The sequence below is a fragment of the Mesitornis unicolor genome, unplaced genomic scaffold, assembly GCF_000695765.1.
Source record: "Mesitornis unicolor isolate BGI_N332 unplaced genomic scaffold, ASM69576v1 scaffold35428, whole genome shotgun sequence".
Taxonomy (NCBI): domain Eukaryota; kingdom Metazoa; phylum Chordata; class Aves; order Mesitornithiformes; family Mesitornithidae; genus Mesitornis; species Mesitornis unicolor.
Genome location: NW_010200432.1, coordinates 62097 through 84797, shown reverse-complemented (window position 1 = coordinate 84797; position 22701 = coordinate 62097). Strand labels below are relative to the sequence as shown.

At 34.9% G+C, this 22701-nt stretch overlaps 1 protein-coding gene across 1 annotated transcript in view; it reads right to left on the bottom strand.

The window, feature by feature from the left end:
• Positions 1–22701, bottom strand: part of FRYL (FRY-like) — a 94126-nt gene that overhangs the window by 31676 nt on the left and 39749 nt on the right. Inside the window, exons 26-45 of the mRNA XM_010189760.1 lie at positions 22315–22475; positions 21646–21756; positions 20598–20752; positions 20262–20361; positions 18903–19071; positions 17904–18163; positions 16868–17008; positions 14868–15036; positions 13480–13564; positions 11748–11860; positions 9242–9392; positions 8791–8894; positions 8136–8321; positions 5950–6154; positions 5430–5551; positions 4761–4951; positions 3964–4058; positions 2266–2873; positions 1530–1627; positions 241–411 (exon numbers count right to left, since the gene is read on the bottom strand). Of these exons, the coding sequence (XP_010188062.1) occupies positions 241–411; positions 1530–1627; positions 2266–2873; positions 3964–4058; positions 4761–4951; positions 5430–5551; positions 5950–6154; positions 8136–8321; positions 8791–8894; positions 9242–9392; positions 11748–11860; positions 13480–13564; positions 14868–15036; positions 16868–17008; positions 17904–18163; positions 18903–19071; positions 20262–20361; positions 20598–20752; positions 21646–21756; positions 22315–22475 (3395 nt within the window). The remainder of the gene's footprint in view (positions 1–240; positions 412–1529; positions 1628–2265; positions 2874–3963; positions 4059–4760; positions 4952–5429; positions 5552–5949; positions 6155–8135; positions 8322–8790; positions 8895–9241; positions 9393–11747; positions 11861–13479; positions 13565–14867; positions 15037–16867; positions 17009–17903; positions 18164–18902; positions 19072–20261; positions 20362–20597; positions 20753–21645; positions 21757–22314; positions 22476–22701) is intronic.

Sequence of the window (22701 nt, the reverse complement as noted above, 5' to 3'; positions counted from 1 at the left end):
ATAAAAAGGGATATTTTAGTGGAGGGATTATTATTTAGAGGTACATTTAAACTGCTGCACGCCAAAATGGCAGTAGTCACCCCTTTTCTATATCCTAGAATATTTTATTATTATTCTCCCATTATAGAAGATGTAGGGTTTTTTCTCCTTAATATTTAGAATTGCAAAATATTGGCAATGAGTAAATGTACTATTGATCACAGATTGTCAACATGAGAAGCACTTTTATTAAAAATTTACCTCTGCAAGATAAGTTACGAGGTTAAATGTGGCATCTGAGAAGGAGTCATGCAAGTATCTACACACTACGTTAATCCAGTTAGAACAGTCTCTGGAATAACTGTGTGTACTATATAAGCTCATCATATGAGCTAGATTGGCAAGAGTTGGTGATTTCTCCTCTGCACAAACCTGAAAAGCAAAAAGCTTATTTAATTGTATTAGAAATGACAAATTTTTAACCTAAGCATTCACAAGTTATTATGCACTTTTCCCAGATTTCACTCTAGTTTTAAATAACCAAAATCAAACTATTGTATAAGCAACTTCTACCAGTATCTGCTGAATTTTGGAGCTAGGCGATACACTAAAATACTAGTAGAGAGTATTAGCTAAGAGACCTAAACAGCTTTTTCAAATAAAAAAATATATGACTGCATCAAGTATAAATAACAAAACTTTAGCTCCATATTCCTGAATGAGCAACCGCTACAAGGGCTTGTATTTGAGCAGGCAGTAGTATCTGCAATAGTGGTACTGTAGCATTCATGCTCCAAGTTTATCTACTACTCGTGCCAAACTTACCTTAACTAGCACCCCTAGCTAGTAGGGCAAATATTTAAGGGACAACAGCCATTTCTGGATTTGCATCAGGCATGTACTTCTTTGAAGTGGCCTGCGTACAGTTCTAAGTGATTTATATATCACAGTTTGTTAAGCCAGAGGGCTAAGACTGCACCTCCTGTGACAGACAGCACTTTCTTATTCCCCTTTCCACATTCCTCTGTAAAACGCAGGCTGTCAGGACAGCGTACCACCAGCCTGGCTGGAGTTTGTTGGTGTGCACCATGTACTGCTTTAACAGATGCTATAGTTCAGAAATATGCCAAAGTTGAGTACTGTGTACAAGTAACAGAAAGAACACAGTACCCTTTCTTCTCTACCTGCTAGTTCAAAAGGTAAGGATCACTTTCTTATCATAGTAAATTAGAAAGTGTGCTGAAAAGTTCATTAAGTTCTTATTTAAAATTACAATCTGCAAAATCAGACAAGTAAGAAAAAGTAACCGATATAATTAATAAGTAAATTTGTTCTTTACATTTGAAGCTTACAGAATAAGCAAAATATGTTTTTTCATTGACAAAGGGCAACTCAGGGGTTGATATGAGGACCAACTATATAAATGAGGACTGGATCACATCTTTAAAATACAACTTCTGTAGTTATTTCTATGAGACATAAGGGAGCAGAAAAATACAGCAATGCAGGTAATAAATTCCTGGATGCTCTCCAGGCATTGTTCTCCATACCTTTGCTATCCTGTCAGCCGTTTCTTTACAGAACTGAGTTGGGTTATCAAAATGCTGGATCAGATGAGGAAGTAGGCACAAGATGTTTAGGGGAAATCCTAAACACATACATAAACACAGTTATATGAGCCCTAACGATTTTAATATGACTTAAATTAATGTGGAATTATGTGAGCATATAACATCTTTCTGGTTTTTAAGAACCGTTAGAGCATGACACACATACATTCACATAGATATATAAATTATATGTACGCACACATCTCTAAGTGTGTATGTATGCAGAAGGTATAGAAATGTGTCTGCATATAGGTATAAATATACATAACATGAAAATAAAATCATCACTGGACCACTTAAGCAAAACTATAATGATACTGGAGAGTTTTAATGCAATATAGTCACACTGTTTCAAAAACATGCAAAAGTTTGAAATAATACTAATTGAGCTATTTAGCACAAGATCATGAAAAATAACATATGTGCTCTTAAAACTTGCAAGCAAGTTTAAAGTAAGTTAATAGACAAAACATTAAGTTTTCATGTGGTATTTCCTGGCAGATAATGATAGTCTGTGATGTATTCCCACTATCTAGCACTGTAATATCAACAACTGCAAAAAGCATTTAACTGAAGGATGCTTTTTAAAGGCAAATGCATAAGCACTACTGATTTCAATTACACTTAATTTGATGAAAAAATACATTTTCATTATGTATACAGTTACTGAAGATACCTGCTAACTGAGAAGGATCCACCAAAGCATGCCTGGAAATTGTGATGAGTTTACTGAGGAGATGAACTGTCATTTCTTGTGTAGATGCTGAAGTAAAGCCTTTTAGGAAAAGCTGCTGAAGGCCTGGAAAGTTATTCCATTTCAGTTTGTTCTGCACCTTTTCTATCTTTTCCCGACTCTCTGATTTATCCAGAGGCAAGTGAATAAGAAGCTTGTTGAGTAGCTTGAGAGCCAAAAGGTATTCATACTCATAATCTGACTCTAACAACGATGTTGCAATCCAAAATATGGTGGCCATCAAGTTGACAGGGTCAGTAGTGGGCTGCACATCATACATCCCTCCCTCTCTCAGGGAGGAAAGGCTTCTAGTCCTTGCCAAACTTCCACTGTGATTTATCCTTCCATCCATTATATCCAGTGTGTTGCTCCGCCGACGATCACCTCTCCGCTCACTAATTAAATTCAGTCTCAAAGAGCTACTCCTTGTATTGCTGTAGTATCCCAAACAACTGCCACTATTAATGGGACTTGTGCTTAGATTTATTTGTCCAGTGCTTTTCCTATTAGCTGCATACTTGTTTCCCATTACAGAATCATGGTATGAGGTCCTAAAATAGAAGTCAACATTATGCATTATTCCATGCAAAATGCTTTAATGACATACAGTTTCGAAAAAGGGAAGAAAGGAAAAAAGACTTTACACTAATCACATATATACACAAATGGTGAATACTCCACTTCATCATCAGAAAAGTATTACAATATATGGAAGTACAGAATTTCTATATTTATTACTAAAATATCCTTGCAGCATAAGGACAAGACTGTAGCATCCCATTATTTCTGCTACCAAATCTATTTGTTACAAACCCAGAATAGCAAAATATTTACATAACAAATCAGTAAAATCAGGAAAACTAGCCTATAGCATGTAAAAGATTAACTGTAAAGGATGATCTAGCATTCCAACTTACTTATCTATGTGATAAAGAGAAATGACTGAATTAATAAATGAAATTATTTACTTATTACATTTGTCTGAAGTATGTGGCCTAGAAAAGGCAACACTTTCCAGTTCTGATACTGAGAAATTGACGATATTCCTAGAAATCTCAACATTTTCAAAAACTTTGCCATGAAGTTGAACAAATAAAGATGTCTGTACATTCAGGGATTTTTTTTTCAGTTTGATAACTACTCAGACTGTAATGAGACACAGAAATTACTCAGACTGTTCAATTACACTTTTCATATATGGACAACAAATCTAAGACCTAAGAGAGAGACTAGCATTTGCTATAACTGAAGAATTTTCTTCTGTATTAACATTGGAATAAAACTATTCATTGCAGTGCAGGAGCTTTCATGTGTAAACTCTACCTTAAATTAGGTAAGATTGGTGCCATTACCTTCATTATACATATGAGGAAAAAATAAGAGCTCCCCAAAATTACACTATTAATCAAGGTCAGTAGGGCCTGATTTTACAAAAAAAAAAAAAAAGCTCTAAATGTACTCAGTACCTTTATTTTGAGAAGTTTTAGAAGAACTGACAACAAAAGTAAGTAATTCTGCTATTAGGATACAACTATTCTGCAAAGACAACACAAAATTATTTCCTTACATTTGCAATACAGATCTGTAGTAATTCAAATGTATAAAAATGTGTAATGTAGCTTGACTAATAAAATAACTTACTGAGAAAGGGCAGAAAGCAGGTCATAATGTTTCATGGTTTCAGCCAATGTATCAATAGCAGACTCTAAGGTCAGAAGCAGTTCTATGACAAAACCCTGGGGAAAGCCACAGGTATTAAATTATGCAATAAATTATGCAATATGCACAAAGAAGATCACAGAAAATTTACTGAGTAGCGATGCAAAAATATAAAATCAGTATCAGTAACTAAATTCTTATTTAATGCTTCAATTAGAACACAACTGTGATGAGGCAGCTCAAATTAGCAGTATAGATTCAAGACAGCAAAAAACTTTCATTTATTTCTAAATATTCACAAAATTCATTCTGCATTGTTTTTTTATGATGGACTTGAGGATGGAGTCATTTAGACTCTCATTTTGCAATATTAAAAGATTACATCCACTTCTTTAGTTGTACAATAACACTAAGTTGGATGGTTGTTAACACTTTATCAGTTTAAGTTCTTAATAAAAGAAAACTCAAACTACTTTTATATGGGTGATCTTCTCTTTCTCTATGAAAGACAAGGTATTTTGAGGAAACAGATGCATCAAACTCTGAAGTTCCTACTGCTGTAGAAGAGATTGTGCATAACTTTACATCATTTCATTAGGTGGAAATTTAGCAAGTGTCATGATTAAAACAGTTTTGATATTTGAAATATCTTTATTTAAAAATAAAAAGCAACTGAATCAAACATGTTTTTAAATCTTAATGTCATTAAAATACTAATGTAAGAATGTCATTTAGGCAAACTTTGCTTTCTAATAAAGCAGGCAAAAAATTTCAAATACCTGAGCTTCTTCTCCTGCATCTCCAACAGTCTCTACTAGTCTGGAGAGAACATCAGAAAGTGTAGATGCAGTAAGAGGCTGCTTCAGAGCCCTGAAAATCTGAAAGGACCTTCCAGCATAATGTCGAGAGGAGCACGAAAGTGCGGTTTGCAAAGCAACTTCACTGAGACGGTGTTCCAATTGAAATCCTGCTATGAAAACAAATAACTACTCAAGCCACAGAATGCTTTATAAAAAATAAAAGCACTTGAATTTAATAAAGAACAGACTACCAAAGTAATTCCTAACTTTGAAATACTGCCATCTTATACATTTTTCTCAAGGACCATTACTATCAAAAATCCTTTCAGGCCTATGAACTTGTATTGCATAATACTTAACACTGGAGGAACTTGTAGAGAATAAAACATTCATGATTCAAACAGTAAGTATCTATAATAAATTAATAAAGTATTTTATCTAATTCCTAAAAGATTATATTTAAATCTATTGTAACAGAAACATGAACTGAAGTGTGCAATGCACAGGAAAAATCTATTATTTAGAAACAGCAAGCGATCATCTGGGGTGATTTTTATAGATCATCTATAAACTTAGAGACAGTAACAAAAATTTGTTTAGTTGGCAGACTTGAACACTCTGTCACACATCAACTGTTCTCTAACATACCTGAGCTAGACTGTTTAAATATAGATACCACATGCTTTAAAAACACAGTTAACTGTTCAGCACTCTTTATATTGGGGTTCTTGGCTGAAACATCTTCATGATTCCAAAGCGGCCCTCTTTTCCTAAAAACACAAAAATAGAGTAAACAGAACATAAAACATAGCCTTTGTCATTAATATTATTTAAATGCTATTTTAACCGTAAGGTTAACTACCCTTTAGTATGGGAATCCCTTAGATAGAAAAGGGAACTCTTTGAACTGTGTGGCAAGGAAAGATAACAGACCTGTGCAGAACATGGCAAAAGACTTCTAAACATTCAGGACACAAAAAGGGACCAAAATTTCTGAAACTGTTGGAAAGTTAGGATTGTTCATAGGCTGTATAACATAAAAACACTTCAGGATTAAACTCTATCTCTTACCAGTGATAAAACAGAGACAACATTAGACATCATGATGCTAAATAATAAAGGTTTGCCATATTTCCACAAAATACAAAAGTGAAAATTGAAATCTTACCTTGAGGTAATAAATTCTATGAGAGTTTTCACTTTCTCATCCTGCTCTACTGAAATGTCAACCTCATTGAGGATGGTGTTGTGCAGATGAGATATGGCAGCACTTGTATTTCCTAAACTGATGCTAGAAGAGGTAGAACTTGAACTAAGCCCTGAGTCTGTCATTGGGGAGGGCTGGTAATCAGGTATAAAATCATGAACACCTGCTGAAATAAAACCAAGATGAGTATGCACTCTTAAGTTGGCAGTTTATAGTAAAATAAAAAATAGCCTTCTAAAAATCAATAATTTAGCAAACATAATGAGAATAATTTAATGGATGCAACAAGTGCAATGAAATCAATAGCTCTGATATATGCAGTCTTCACATGACTGTACCCTTAAATAAGGAATCACAGAATATTAGGAGTTGGAAGGGACCTCAAAAGATCATCCAGTCCAATCCCCCTGCCAGAGCAGGATCACCCAGACCAGGTCACACAGGAATGCATCCAGGCAGGTTTTGAATGTCTCCAGAGAAGGAGACTCCACAACCTCTCTGGGCAGCCTGTTCTGTATTCTGCTCTGTACAGAGCCTGGGCTCTGTAGCCCTCACAGTAAAAAAGTTTTTCCTTACATTCAGGTTGAACCTCCTATGCTCCAGCTTGTACCCATTGCCCCTTGTCCTAACATTTGACATCACAGAGAAGAGCCAGGAACTGCCAGATCCCTTTCTAAAACCCCTGTACTATGTTTGATTTTGTATTGGCAATATGGCAGCTCATCAGTTTCTGAGGCATCTCATCTTAATAAGTTGAGACAAATTATATAAACTACTTCATAATAATACACAAGGGTGTTTTTCTTTGTTAAAATTCAATCCCAGTATAACTGATGGCACTTTAAACCAGTGAACACCAAGTATTTACTAGTGAATCAACTCTTAAGGAGAGCCCCTCCGGCTGCACAATGTTTCTCTGCAGTTAGTTTAATCTTGTTGCTGCAAGACTTTCTCTCTAGGTAAAGAGTTATGTGGCAATAAAATACAACTGTAGTTAACACCTTACATTATGCCTATGTCTACCCAGGACATGCTGGGAAAAGTAAACTGGCAAGGAAAAGTGGGTTGTGAATCTTTGACTAACAATTGTACAGAAGCTTCAGATTCACTGACATCCACCATGAATTAGTCTACAGAGCCATGTGGTTTGGACTGGGGTATTAGCAGGTTCAAATAATATTTAACATCCGTTTGTTTGACCTTGTGCTAGGCCTGTATACCTGTAATCACCTTATCTTAATCCCCAGCTGGCAACGTCTGATACTGATATTATTCTAGTTTCTACCAGACATTCGTGTTTTAATAGCAGCAAAATACTGTGTCACATTTAGACAGTTTTACTAAAAACCACAAAGAACAGGAATGGAATGGGGTGTACCATACAGATGCACTGTAAAGTTCTGCAAATAGGTTTACATAGAAGAATACCTTCTCTATGCTCACTTTTCATTTCCTTATTGCCATGAATATCAAATTCACAAAGCAGATGAATATTTTTAGTTAGTTACAAAGCTGCTTCTGGTGTGAGCAAAATTGAACGAATAGATTGTATAGCAATATGCTGGCACCTACTGAAATAATACAAAATACTAGGTTTCCATAACATTTCTTTAAAAACTACAGTCATTAAAATAATGCTTTCATAAAGAGATACATATAAAACATATAATTTCCAGTATAGTTACAATATTGTAACGCAAACATGAACATTAAAAGGTAAGATGTCAAAAAGGTATTCTGATCTCCTATTGAACAACGCAATTAGAACTGACAGAAGTCAGAAATTTAAAGCTGCTATAAACAAGTAAGAGATTTATCTCCTTGTTTTTTATTTTCAAGTGCGTCATAAAAACTGCTGTATTACAAATCCAAAACATAGAGGTTCCTCTCTTGTTTCCACTATTATTTAACCTGTGCTCCCAATTCTGATGACTGGGCACAAAAAGTGCTAAGGTCTTCATCTTCATTTTTACTTAAAATCCGATGAAATTAATTTTAATCAGCTAGACAGAGCAGAAACAAAACACATTTTAATGCCAAGGGCTCAGGAAAACATTAGACACAACAGAAGTTTTAATAATGCCTGGAAGAGAAGATAACTTTCCATGTCATTTTAACAAGCAACACATACTAAACCTAAATCATACCTGTGAAAGTATAATCTAAATGGGTAGTTTGCTTGACAGTAAGCACCCTGGACTCATTGAACTCTCTGTTTCTGAGTAGGACAGAAGCTACAGACTGGACATTACTGTCAGATCCCATCACTATCAGCAGATGCAAAAGCAGTCGTTTACAATGTTCATAGACTTCAGGGTGACAGTGGTCAAAACCTAATGCAGAAAGAAAAAGGAAAAGCTTTATGAAATTGAAAAGGCACATTTAATTAATCCTAAAAACAGCAGTATTCAAACTGGTTTGTTGTACTTTACCAAATAATAGTGATAATGAAGTGATGTTTTTTCAGTGTTTCAATATTAAAAAAAGCATACAGTTTAACGAATATTAATATACAATGAAACAGAAAGATAAATTTGTATTTTACTGTGTTATCTACAAGGAGAAAGAGGTAAAAGCAGCTCAAACAGAAAGCACCTTCATATGAATCAAAAACCCTCTGCATTATATTCATATTAATCAAGCAAGAAGATATTCAGTTGAAATTTTTAAAATATTGTAATTATTAACAAATTAATGAGATTTCAATCCAATGACAAATATTCATTTAAATGTAGAAAAGAACAGCTACATAAAAAGCTACAATTCTTGTTACTAGACATATTCATGTAAGAGCTTAGTTACCTATAAAAATTGCATGAAGCAAAAGATGCAAGTATCCTCCCCATTCCACCTTGACACTGTGGTCAACTATCAAGTCAGTCAAAAGGATCACTGCTATGTTGCATCTAAAAGCAAAAAAAAAAAAATTGTTAGAAGTACATAACAAACTTTATGAAGAGCTGCAAAGATCTTAATATGCTACTAATCAGTACTCTTCCTTACGTCTACAAACATTCACAAAGTTGCATTAGAAGGGAAAATGCGAATGCTCACAATGAAGACAAAAAATCTTTAGTCCCTTAAATTAAAAGGCTGAAAGAAATCTTAAACTGCTAAGACTTGTAAAACCACAGAAAGCAAATCCACTGTCTGTAAATCTACTGTCTTTTAATCTGCTATCTTTTAATTACTATATTTGTGCAACACAAATTAAAACATAATGAATTGCCATCAGCATTGTTAAAACAGTTACCTGTGAAGAGACATGCCCGGAGAAGAAGTTTCAGGCAAGTAATCCACCAGTGGTGACCAGCAACCTCCATTAGGTGGAAAAGGTAGAGGCTCTCCTTGATTGTGCTCCATTACCTTCAACCGCCAGTTTGAATACAGAGGCATTGAATCACCTAACACAACAGATAATTAAACAAGAAATATATATATAATATGTTTCTGTATTATATTGTCTTCTAAATAAATATTTTTAAATTCCTGAAAAGCTGTTATCTGAGTGGGGGAGGAGGAACCAGCTGCAAACAGTAGTTGGACATTGGTTGGAAAAGTGGTTATTTCTTTCAGCATAAGGACAGTTCTACAGAAGCCACGCACATAACAGTAAGATTTTGTTGAACAGGTTCGTAAAAGTGATGGATGCATATAGGAAACATGGATGCACATAAGGAAAAAACAGCAAAATGATCTAATATAATTTCCTTGAATTTCAAACCTCATGTCAGATAGGGATTTAAGGCTGGGTCCCAAGATCATACCGAACTCATTTTGAAGAGCTGCATTTCATTATAGGCTAAGGAAGTATTTCTCAAGAGCACTTCTTCATAGGTCTTGCTAGCAAAAATCCATCAGTTCTACGTATCAGATAATGCCAGCCTGATATATGGGGGTAATTCAGAACTTGCCACTATTACAGCAGCATAGCCAAATCCCACTGCTTGACAGAAGTCACTAGTCAGAAAACGAGTAAATTTGTCAAAAAAAGCACAGAAAGATATTTGGTTTTTTGATTAAGCAAGGTTCAAAAGCGAAAGGAACACAACAGCTATTTGGTATGAGAATGTCCACAATATTTTTCTGCTTTTAAATGAGATATCTTGGTCTTCAGACTGGTCAGTTAAGGCTAGATACAAATATGAAGACTGCCTCAACAGTTCATTGTTTCAGTGATTCTACAAGTTGTCATTTTGGAAGTATAGCTGCAGTTTCAGAAGTTCACACACATATCAGCTCATTCTCATCACCTTGACCGGAAGCAACAAACTTCTTACTGACAGAACATATGAATTATCATCTGCTTCAGGACATTCAATGTCTATCACAAAGAGCAGAGAGAGATGAAAACAAACACAACTGTGATACTGGACATCACCCATCCAAGCAGTAATAAACACACTGGCTGCCCAGAAGGTCCACCAACCTGTTCCTGACCCAAAGTTTAGCAGATGTGCATCGGCATGCCCAGCCTTTACAATGAGCTCTGTAGAGGACATTATGTTCCACTTTCTTGAAAGCGGCAATATGAACCACATGTTCACTCTAACCTTCATAGTCTGCACAGAATCAGTCATTAAAGACTGCATAAGGAAATCCTAATGGACTCTGTTGCTCCAATACAGCATGGGATGCACTAGGTTCCACACTGACATGCAATGCTCAAAACGCATTTACATGCTGTTGTTCAGTAGCACAAGAAAAGTAAGGAAAAGGCAGTACTGTATCATATGCTGTACCATACCCAAACAACTTAACTGGTAGCAAAATCAACTGTCAATAAAACCTAAGATGAAAGTCTGTGGGAAGACTACAATGATCTAGATCAGACTGAAATCCATTTCATAATCCTATGTAGGGTTAAAGTATAAAGTCAGTTTAATTACTAACAGCTTGTTAGCTGGAACAAGAGTTTAAGTCAAACAAGTACTCACAAAAAGCACAGAGGACCCACTAATGCACCACATTACTTACTGTCTGACCACTGTCCTCATTTTTGCCTGATTATGCGACCTGTTTAGCTTTCCCTAGTATTGTCATGATGACTTTTTATCTTGGGCATGGATACAAAAGTAGCCACAGTTAATAAGCCTCTGTTACAGAAAAGTCTCTAAAAGTATATGGAGTTTCAGGAGAGATTTCTACCTCTTTCCTTACCTCTGCATCTCAGAAAAAAAAACAGACCAAAGAACACATTTTCAAAACAAGCTTGAAACTTAGAGGTATACAACAAGATCCCTTTTTCCCTCCTGTGTTTTCCTTTGCTATAGCTTCTCAGAAAGTTTTGTACTCCTTTATTTTTTTAAACAGGCCAAGGACTGCTATCACTTAAAAGCACAATTACTTCTAATTATTTTTTTTAACTTCTTTTCCATGATTTTTTCCCTCATTCATTTAATCTCTCTCCTTTTTCTTCGGCCTACCCACCTATCTGTATGTCTATATTTGGTGCTGGTACTGGCTAAGAAAATAAAGTAAAACTGCTTCATTTGGGAAGATATTCACAATTCATTCCAGAGGACAAGGAAAGGAAAGAAAGTGTATTATCTTCCTTGTATTTTCTATTGTAACCACATGCATGCTGGACTTCAATATAAGTACTCAGGCTCAGGAATGTAAAAAACTCCTTTTTTAAATAGGTTTAAAAAAACACTGATAATGCCTATGTCCTCATGATCCACAATCTTCAGCAGAAGTATTATCTTGTGAAAAAATTGTTTTCTATCCGCAGAAATATTTTAAAATAAAAATATTACTTTTTTCCTCTTCATACGATCCTCCAGAGCTGCTGCTGTAGCGAGATTCTAGTCTGTGGTGCTGGCGGTTTAAGTTACTGTTCAACCCACTGTAGATGTCTAGATGTACATAACTGTAGGAACAAATAAAGCAGCACTAGTAACTGACATTCTGTGACAAAAATTAATCAGAGTCTCTCAGTAAAACTATACTTCAACAAAACTAAACGTTATGAAAAAATATTTCATCTTACAAGGACAATCTATATGATGTCAAAGCATCTCAGCTGTGTAAGATGCAATACTAGATAAGAGGATTCAAGGAGATAATCTGCTATAAATTGTATTTCCGTTAGATCATTGTCATTAAGTACATTAAAATATTTGTCACCATTATAGATAACTAAGTTCTTCTTATTCTTGAGCAAAATAATGAAATCCCTATTTGATCTGACACAGACATATATATATATATATGCACACACATAAACACACACACAGAGTCCTTGCTTATCTGATGAACTATAAAGAAATCAGAGAAATGAGAGTGCTAAAAGCACAATTTCCAAGCTGTTTCTACTAAGTTTCTAAAATGTTCTCCTCCTGGCAAGTCCAAAATGTACATGGTATCTCTTATCAAAAAACATATACCCTGAGGAAGCTTTAGACCACCCTATGGCATATGCCAAAACTTGCAAAGACTTTCAAAACTGTCTTCATTACTTCACAAGCTTCTTCAGCTTCAGCCCCCATAGCAGCCAAATACTTGTGCCTTGCTAGGCTGAATTCTGAATGACACTTCAGATTGTATAGTCTTCTCTGATTTATTTTCATACCCCCTGGCGTTGTCTCTATCTATATAATTACTAATCTAACTATATTGATGTAATTATCCTAGGTAAGAACAGAAATGTCCAACTGGGAAATTATATCGGAAATATCATTACTAAGTCTCTCAAACAAGTAATCACAAAATAAACTGGTTTGTGAATGTACCACATAGTAGCTACTCTACAGTAACAGCATGTGTGCACTTTTTTTTTTTCCTCATGCTAATTATAGAATTCCTACTCCATTTTCACTTTAAGGTTAGTTACCTCAGACTTAACACAAAATGAGAGCATTCCCACAGTCAGTTACTGCTGAGCTCCAAGGCCACACCTGTTTGCCTTCTACCACTCTCACACCAGTACCACTGTCTGCAAATATCTTCAGAAGCTCGAAAAATTAGAGAGGGAGGCATTTATTTTAGAGCTAGCTGGAAGGGATCTTGCCACAGATAGCAGGCATCCAAGTACCTTAACTGGAACACATGGGCACTGTTGATTTCTAGAGAGCTAGGAAACCAATTTACAAATTGGTTGTATAACTAAACTAGTAACGTTTCCCCTTGCTGTATCCATCTGCAGTATAATTTCTCTTATGTAAATATACATAGTCCAGTGTAATAGTAGCTAACCTAGGCACCAATAACAATACAGCTATAGCAATACGAAGTCTGACCTGGACTGGTCCCTTCATTTATTCAGTTTCCTCTACACCTTTTTGAGTTCAAATTACAATTGAGGCTGCTACTGTTAATCACAAATACACAAATTCCAGTTCTGTTGCATAAAACTTATAAAACAATATATTAAGTTATATATTTCCTGCAATGTAGATATACCTGGATTCATTGAGATACAAGTATTTATAGTATCTACCAGGAATTCCTGTAATTCAACGAATAACTGCTCTTTGAGGAGATACTTACTTCTCTTCAATATTGTCTTTTATATGTTTACTGTCAGGGTTGCCATCTGTGGGAGCTACCATTGTATTGCTACTAGAAGTGGTACCTGTGAATTATGGACAAAAAAAAAGATCAGTCAATAAAAAAGAAAAGCAGTTCTAAGCATTACATGATGGCCTTTATTTAATTTTCCATGCCAAGAGCCCTAACCAGGTCTTCACTACAGCAACTGACACAAATACAAACTGAGCCACAGAAATTACTTTCAGATGCAAGAAAAAGTTGTTTAGACTAAAAGATACTGAGCTCCTACTGTAATTTCATAAACTGGAAAAAAAAGCCCCAAAATAGTCCATTCCAGGAATCTCTGAGTCTTCAATGTAAATTCAGTAGAAAGGCTTGTTTTTGAAGCAGGACATAGAGATCTATTTCCTCCTTTCCTCTATGCTATACCTCACAGTAATCTGTAAAACATAGTTAGACTTTGGTATGCAGTTAATTCAAACCACAAACAGATTAGAGATTAAACCTAACAGCCTGCAGTGAAGCTTTTATCAATTTCTTTTTAAGAGAAACTTGCAAGTATCACACTGAATAGATGACAACAATCAGAAATAATTTTGCACCTTCCCCACAGATTTTGTCACTCTCAATTTCACTTAAGTGCAAGAGCCCCATAATTTTTTTCATATTTTTTAAACACTTTCATAAGCAAGTGCCAATGGATCCCCCTTGTGACGAAGATAATCTCCATGTGATGGATCCAGGCTGCTTCGTAACATTAACAGCTTTGCAGCACAAAAGCTAAGTTCTCGTTTAGATCCCCTCCCCTCCATGTTTTTGGGGTTCACTTTGAAAGATGCTTTACCTACATTTCTCAGCATGTTCTTGGATTGAAGCATGAGGTAGACACCTTTTATTTTTTCAGTGGGTTTTTTGTTTTTAATGATTGATCTATTGTTAATTGTTAATTATTTCTAAATAAATTCTAAGTAAGTTTACTTAAATCCTCTTGAATACATTCCCACAGGTGCTGCTTGTGTCTTTAACAGAACTGAAAATGTAACAACTTACATGGATTTAAAATTATAAATTTTCCCAGTTGTTCAACTGAACTGACGTAAGTGTGATACAGTGAGGGTAAACAGTGCAAGATCTGAACATCGATGAAGTCTAACATATTAATACAAACCTGTTCCTTGTGAACCTATCAGATGTTCTTTAACAAGAAGTCTGGGTACACCAAAAACTGCAGATCATGTAAAACAAATTTTGTACCTTAGTTTATTTTCAGAAACAGAACATTGTGCTCCTATTGAATATTTACAGATAACTACAATGTTATAACTGAATGATAATAGCATGCTTATCATTGACAATACTAAAAGATGAAGGTAATAAATTCTCACCTGAAGTGACAGAGGGGATTTTGTAACTGGAAGTAATGCGGTAATATGGTGGATTATCCATATGGGTGACTCCTGAACTGACAGGATCTGTAAGCTGAAGTTCACTCACCAGCTCTTCTAGTAGTTGCATTGTTTTATCTCTACCCAAATAAACAATAACTTTCTTTACCTGCCATCAAAAAGAAGTATATGGGTATAAAATAATACGTGTATAAATAAAATTCTTATTGCAGTGACTTAATAAAAAAAAAAAAAAGAGGAAAAGATTTGTAAACCACAACTTGTTAGAATCAGTAACTACCTGCACCGCAAGCAAAGATACCTGAAACGTACTCTGTTTCTAAAAGCAAACAGAACAGCTTTCACAGCTGTCAACAGCAGCAAGCATCAGAAACATATCACAAGAGTAAGAAGGTAAGTCTTCTGGATTCAATGACAGTTATTTAAGAAGGAAAAGATTTTTTTTTACAAAGGTTTTGGCAACATTTCAGATCAGCATTGGAGGGAATGTATTCTGATATAATTTCTTTTTGATATTTTACAGTTGTGTTCTACACTATTTCTTTTCCAGCAGGTATCATATTTTTCTTCATGCTAATCTGCGGTGCTCTCACATATGCTTTGACCAAAAAAAAAAAAAACAGAAAAAAAAAAATCAAACTTATTGTTTTGAAGGGGCTTGGGATGTTTTTTGTTTCAATTTTGATACTTGGTCATGTGTGAATAATCACACTGTCCCTACATGGCGTGACAGGCGCTTCGTTTTACAATATTATCTGTCTGCTTTTTAGAACTGTCCTAAATTATAGCATGGGAAAAAGCATTTAATTCCTAAAATGCTTGAGGTCTTTTATACTCTGATAAGAATAAACATCTAACTATAGCAATATTTTATTAAGCATATAGTAATTAAGGATTCTCCACTACATCTTACTTCAGCAAAATAATCCTGTTCACTGCTAAGCAGCAGGTCGCTGCTAGTCAGTGATTACTCCAGACATCAGTAAGTTCATAATTTTTCTTCTGACATTTTCTTGAGTCATCACGGCTCTGTAATTTATTTCCATCATTTAGAGAGAACTCAAAGATGAATGGTAAGCAAGTGACACAGGGTGTTTGACTTCTGTAATTACTTTTTCAACTTTGTTTAAACTGTACATGCAAAGATTTTGGGCTGCAATATTAAGCTAGATTTCCTGATTTGCAATGAAAACAATTGCCAATCAATGAAGAACTTAAGCTGTCCTTAGTAAGAACTTAGTAATAGCTCCTGATTGTTTGCTTCATATCTATTTTTTTTACTATTAGCAAAAACTACAATAATCTTCTAATGAAAATATTACATCTGACACCACTGTAATTCTTCCTAATGAACAGAGCCATCTGTTGTAGTTGATTTGCATTTTATGATGGAAAGGAGTTGTTTAGTGTATACTCTTAATAAATTAATCTAAATTTAGCGATCAAACTCTTAAGATCCCTTTTTATAACAAAGCAGTAAAAAAATGCTGACTGATGTGGATATTTTAATAAGTATTTTCCAGTTTTATGATTTATTCACTAAATACAGTCTATGGTCCACCTAGTATACCCTGAATTTTGACAACTCGTAACTAAGATGGCTAGTGGACTGTTTCAGACTTACCATCCCGAGTAAACTAGAGGACTGGGTTGTTTTAAGAAAGCCTCAGCTAAATTTTAGGTGCGATACCCCTTCTGGTTTATCTCCCTTCTCATGAATGACAGGTTTAACAGAAACCGATATTGAAATCTGGATACAGATATCCAAAGTAACTCAAACAAAAGAGCTGAATTTGATTTGTTCATAGTATTTAGTTGTCATAAGATATGGACTGACACTACTATGTGGTTGGAGATTTTGATATTAGAAATCTTACCTCACATTTTTTGTTTAGTTATCTTTGCTGTTAGACACACAACTAAATTTTTTTTTTATATATATATCAATAGCACTAAGGAGAGACATATCACATACTCACATAAGGCAAAAGGCTGGGCTCACTGTTCACTCCACAGATACTGATCAAGAAGTGCAAAATAATTTTCAGATTCTTTGGCCAGCTGTCTGCCAAAGTAGTCCAGACGTTTTCTATCTCTGACCAAGCCACTTCATCGCCGTACTGGAAAACAAAATAAATATCTATCCTAAAAACTCCAGTAGAAAACATTATATTTGAAAGTCACCTGTATTGACCAAGTGGAACAGGCCCTAGAAAAAGGAGACATAGGTCCTGTAAGAAGCTGTTGCCTTTTTAACATTCCAGAATGAAACTTTCACATATATTCATTTTCATAAACACATTCTGGAAATAACTATTTTCTTTTACAGATACAAATAGATAAAAACATATCTAAACATATCTGTACACACAACATATTTTATTTATATACGATATATTTTATACATTATGTAAGTGTGCAAATATTTATTTATTTGTGAATTTATTTCTATTTTTATATATTTATTTACACAAATAAAAAAATCTATCTAAATTTAGCAGAGACCCATTCTCCCAGTTGCTGACAATACTGAATAAAATTTCATGGACCACAGGCTGCCAAGTTTTTAATGTGTAGCTTAAAAATGATCTCTCTTCAGGAGGATCCAACGACATCAAGAACTGGCAGGAGTACTGCACATGACCAGTACTACTTCTCTGTTGGAAGTAGCTATCACAGGAAGGAGGAGGGGCTATCAGCCTCTGGCAACAAGATCTGTTCCAGAACTCCACTCTGAGATCATAGGTATACAGGCAACTTGGTATTATCTATCGAGCTAGACATCTATATTGCAAAACAACAGTTATATACTGTTACTATATACAGCAATTACTATAACATTTATATTACATATTATATATTTTTTGTAATATCTCAAGACTACACAGTATAGTTTGGGTATACATAAGCAACTTAACAAATATGAATAGTAACTCTTCAAAGTCTGGTAACGTAAAATCTCTGAACACAACAATCCACTAGAACAACATGAAGCACTTAAGTAATTAATTTTACCTTTGCAGTCATATACATCAGATTGTTCAGAACCATAGCTGTAGCCTGTGGTGATCCCCAGCCTTCTCCTCGCAGCCATCGTCTACTGTTCACCATTATTTCCCTGTCTTTCAAAGCATCTTCTTCATCTTCCTCTTGCCGACGAATGGTTGGCAAAGGTTTCAAGTCTACCAACTCAATATTGTTCATCCACGGCAGCAGATAATGCAGCATCACCTGCCTCCCAGCTGGGTGAGCTGTTTGGATTCTCTGACTTACTTCTGTCATTCAAAAATTAAGTACATACATAAATTACAAATCAATAATGAAAACTGTTTTGGTAATAACAACAACTATAAGCCCAGTAGACCATATTGATATAACGTAATGCTGATACAGACGTAATTTTTTCATTTAACTGACTAGCGACATTTGTTAAAGTCCACAGTCTTCAGTACGGCTAATTGAAGATGCTGCCGATAAATAGTATGCTGAAGAAATCATGTTAGTATATATATTTATATATTCCTCTAATTTGAAGAGGGAACTGAAAACCTAGAGTATATAAAAATGTCCCAACTTAGGCAAAAAATGACTTAAATTTTTTTTATGCCTCATTTTAGTCCTAGTAGTTTTTTTAATTGATGTGAGAGATTATTACTCTGCAATTGTTTAAAAATACTATGGAATAGTATCTTCATTCAACATATAGTAAATAAGAAAAACGAGAAAGAACAATAGAAGAATAATTTTTTTAAAGTTGCAAAGTATTTCTCTAACATGACTCTTAATGGCTATTACAAAGTTGCTAAAAGTATCTTGATTCACGTTGCTTCCTCTTGAATATATTTACAAACACAAGTAAACAAAAAATGTAACTCAATAAATTCCCATTCATTATGATGTTATCTTGTCCCGATTTTAGTGAATTACATAAAAACTAATTATTGAAAAATAAGTACACATTTTGTACAATGCTTTTGACCCAATAAAGTTTTTTGTTTTGTTCTAAAACCATACCTGAGAAGATAGCAAGCGTTAGTTCAGGGTAAGTTCTTGCTAATTCTTCTGACAGTTGATAATATGACACAGAATACAGATGTGGTAAAGGAGAAGGCTGACCCAAAACCTCATCTGTCCGCTGACCTTCCAGTTTGTGAGCGTAACGGAACATCTTTGGCTCCAAGATCTACAACAGCAATATTCAGAATTTGAAGCTAAGTATAAAGCTACAACGGAAATCTTTACATAAAATCACCTTTTAAATTAATATATCTACTCTCATTTCACGTCTCCTGTCTATACAGATGTCCATACACCTACACTGTGATAATTTCATAGAAGACCAGCTAAGACTCACCCCACTTGAGTCTCCAGCAACAAATTTCAGTAATGTGCTTTCACAAAATACCTTTTTAAAGTTCTCTATAACAAAATATGAAATATTATTGAACACTTGTATTCCCAAACAATATCAATCTGTGCTCATCTATGAGACATGGATAGGAGCAACACAATCTCTGATGTGGGAGAGATGCAACAGGAGGCTAAAGCAGCTTGATACTTTAAAAGTAAGTTTGGCTGACCTAAAAAAGCAGTGGTGTTCACTTGAGAAGAAAGACAGGGCTGAAAGGGGGATGGTGTGAGTGCTGACATATCAACAGTGGTGTGACTTCAGTGAGGATTTTACTGTTGAATTTAGCTGACAACAAAAACTTGTGAAAAAACCTTCAAGACCCATGGTCTGAGCCATGTGCAGCACATATTTACTTATTTTTAAACACTAATGCTGCCTGTCAGATTAAGCTTACCCCTAAATGACCTCAGAAAGGAATATACAAAAATAAATTAAATGGCTAACAAGATTTTCAGTATCATCTCTCCACACAGACGGATGAGAAAATGTTTGGTATTAATGCAAAAAGCAGAAAACTGATTGCTACCCAAGCAGACAGAGTAAAGGGACAGGAAACAGCACGCTTCTCTCTGAGGTGCTTTTCAGCAAATGGAGCTATTTATCACACCATTTCAGGGCCAAACCAGAAGAATCTTCATTTAGGTTTTGTCTCGTAAAAAAGCAGGTACTATGGAAACACAAGTCTTGAGTGCTTAGTTCATGAAAACAGACACACTTCCATTGAAGTCTATATGTGCTAAGTAAAGATCTGGCCTAACTATGTACTAAAGCAGAAAAGAAAAAAATACATACATTGTATTTCATTACTGAAGGGACAACCAAATAATAACAGTTGTTGATTGTTTTTTTGTTTTGTTTGGGGTTTTTTTGCTTTTTTTCCTGTTTTGTGGGGGTTTTTTATAATGCGGACGGACAATTCTTGTTTTACAAGAAGAAAAACTAATCAAAATTAGCTTACAAACCTGTAATAGTTGCATAGCAACTTCATAGATAGCCCTAGTAGAATCAGCTGCTTTAAACAGTATCAGATTCAGGAGGGTCACTGTATCACACTGGTAATCCCTAGGGAAAAATTGCAAGTGTGAAATAAATAAAAATTACATTTGGCTTTTTAAAATTTCAATTTATTAACATTTAATTTACATAGGATATGGTATAGAATCACAACACATTTTAAAATCTTCTCATACACACAAAACAGGCATGATCTTTTCTCTTTGAGGGAGAAAAAGGCCCAGATCTATACAAAAACACACTTTGAAAACGAAAGTTTAAAGTTTTGAAAAATGCCACAGTACCTGTTTTGGAACACACTGGCTATGGCTTTAAAACAGCCAGCTGCTACCCGCTTGGAACCTGTGTAACACCGGTCTACAGCCCAGTACATGAGGTTACTCTGGTCAGGGTTGAGTTCCAAGAGCAGCATGACTGCCTCACAGCCTAGCTGGTGAACCTGTATTCCAGGAAAGAACCAATACATATTAATAAACATAGAAAAAAAGACCAACTTACAAAAACAGCATAGAACTGGGAAAAAGATATTAAATTAAAAAACCCCTAACAACTGCAATACCCAAAATTTGTTCCATCTAAAAACAACAAGACTATAGCTTAAAATAGCAACACGTAATTCTATCAAACTGCCTAATGTTCAACATGTCACATAAATTATTGAAACAAGTAACTAGATAGCTCTACTAGACTTTTTTCCTCAGTTCCAAGGCTACCTTAAGCTATTTACCATATTTGAACACTGACCTGAAAGCATCAGCTACAGAAAAGCACTAAACATACGCAGGAATTCCAATGGGATAACAGGGATAGACCTACACGGAGAATTGCACGTTCTCTTGAATCAAAGTAGCCCACCTGAGCTGTATTTTTAAGCAGTCATAGTATTAGTGCAATGGAGGCTCTATCTTTTAAATAAATCTAAAGCTTTCCCTATTGTTTAGATGAAAAGCTCACTCTATATAACTATGCAGGACAACCAATGGGCTCTACAGTCTCATGAGAGTTCATGTTCAAAATCTCGTCTCCCTTAAATTTCTAAAAATTTGCTTATTACTACAACTTAACTGAGCTAATTAGTTTATAAATGAGGTACAATGTTTCACTCCTTGCTCTTTCCCCTTCCATTCTTTTGTCTGTTCTTAGATTGTGATTAGGGACTGCCTCCCTCAACAGGAATACACCTATTAAGGACAGGGTAAAAATACACACTAACACAACAGCTTTGATCTTAAGCCACTCTAAACATTCAGGCCAATCTGACTGCAAAATTCATTAAAGTATATGTTGAAGGTACTGACAGTTGCAAGCCAATGGTGACATTTCCTGTATTACCTTTTTATCTTGTGAATCCAAAATATTATCCAACCATTTGTATAAATAGCCATCAGATGAGAGCCCGACATTATCTGCAACAGGGCCACAACACAGTACAGCAGACATAGCCTTTAGAAAGTAATTGAAAAACACTACATTGTAATAACTCAGATACAGTAAGTTATTTTACCAAGCCCATTAAAATACCAGAAAACGAACTTCTATTCTGTCAAGGGAGGAAGACCAAGGCTAACAAAAAACTGTTTAAAATCTTATTCAAGAAATTATCAAATAATATTTTTCTCAACTCTCAAATACGAGGAACTGTCAATACTGAAATGCTGACATACGTAAGAGTTAATACGTCAGTTTGATTGTTAATATACTTTTACATGAAAGCCCTTCTCTTTGGGCAACTGAGGACTAAAGTCACAGGAAGCGAATATTTAGGTGTAATTTTAAGAAATTCCTATAGAAAGTGTGATAGTTTACAGTATGGAAAAAGCTGTACGTATGTCTATAGTATGGAACTTCCATAAATACACACGTAGGCAAAAGAGAAAAAGAACTAAGTAATGAATGGCAACAAGGATGTGAAAACCACATCCAAAAAGTGCAAATGTTAAATTTGCATTAGAAAAGTCAATATAACAATCTATTTCAAAAATTCAAAACATGTTAAAATACCTTTAACGCGCAGTATTGGTGTCTGTTTATTCGCATGTTCCTATCACTGTATCTGTCCAGGGGAGTAAACATGATACTAAAAGGACCTGCCCAATGACTGAACAACATGAATAGACTGTGGCGCAGACTCTGCTGTGGAAAAACACTTCTTCTCTGGTGTACTGCAAGAAAAAGCACACAGTTAGACATAGTCCTCTTGTTATTCTTTAACATGAAGTACATAAAACAGAAACAGAACTAAACAATGACTATAAGAAGAAAAATCAATGTAAAGACACGTTATTTCAATATCATAATAGCTGGATGTAGGTTTACTATTGTCCTGTTTAATGCCACTAGTGTACAAAAATAAGTTATTTGTTAGTCTAGAAAATGTAAATGCACTGC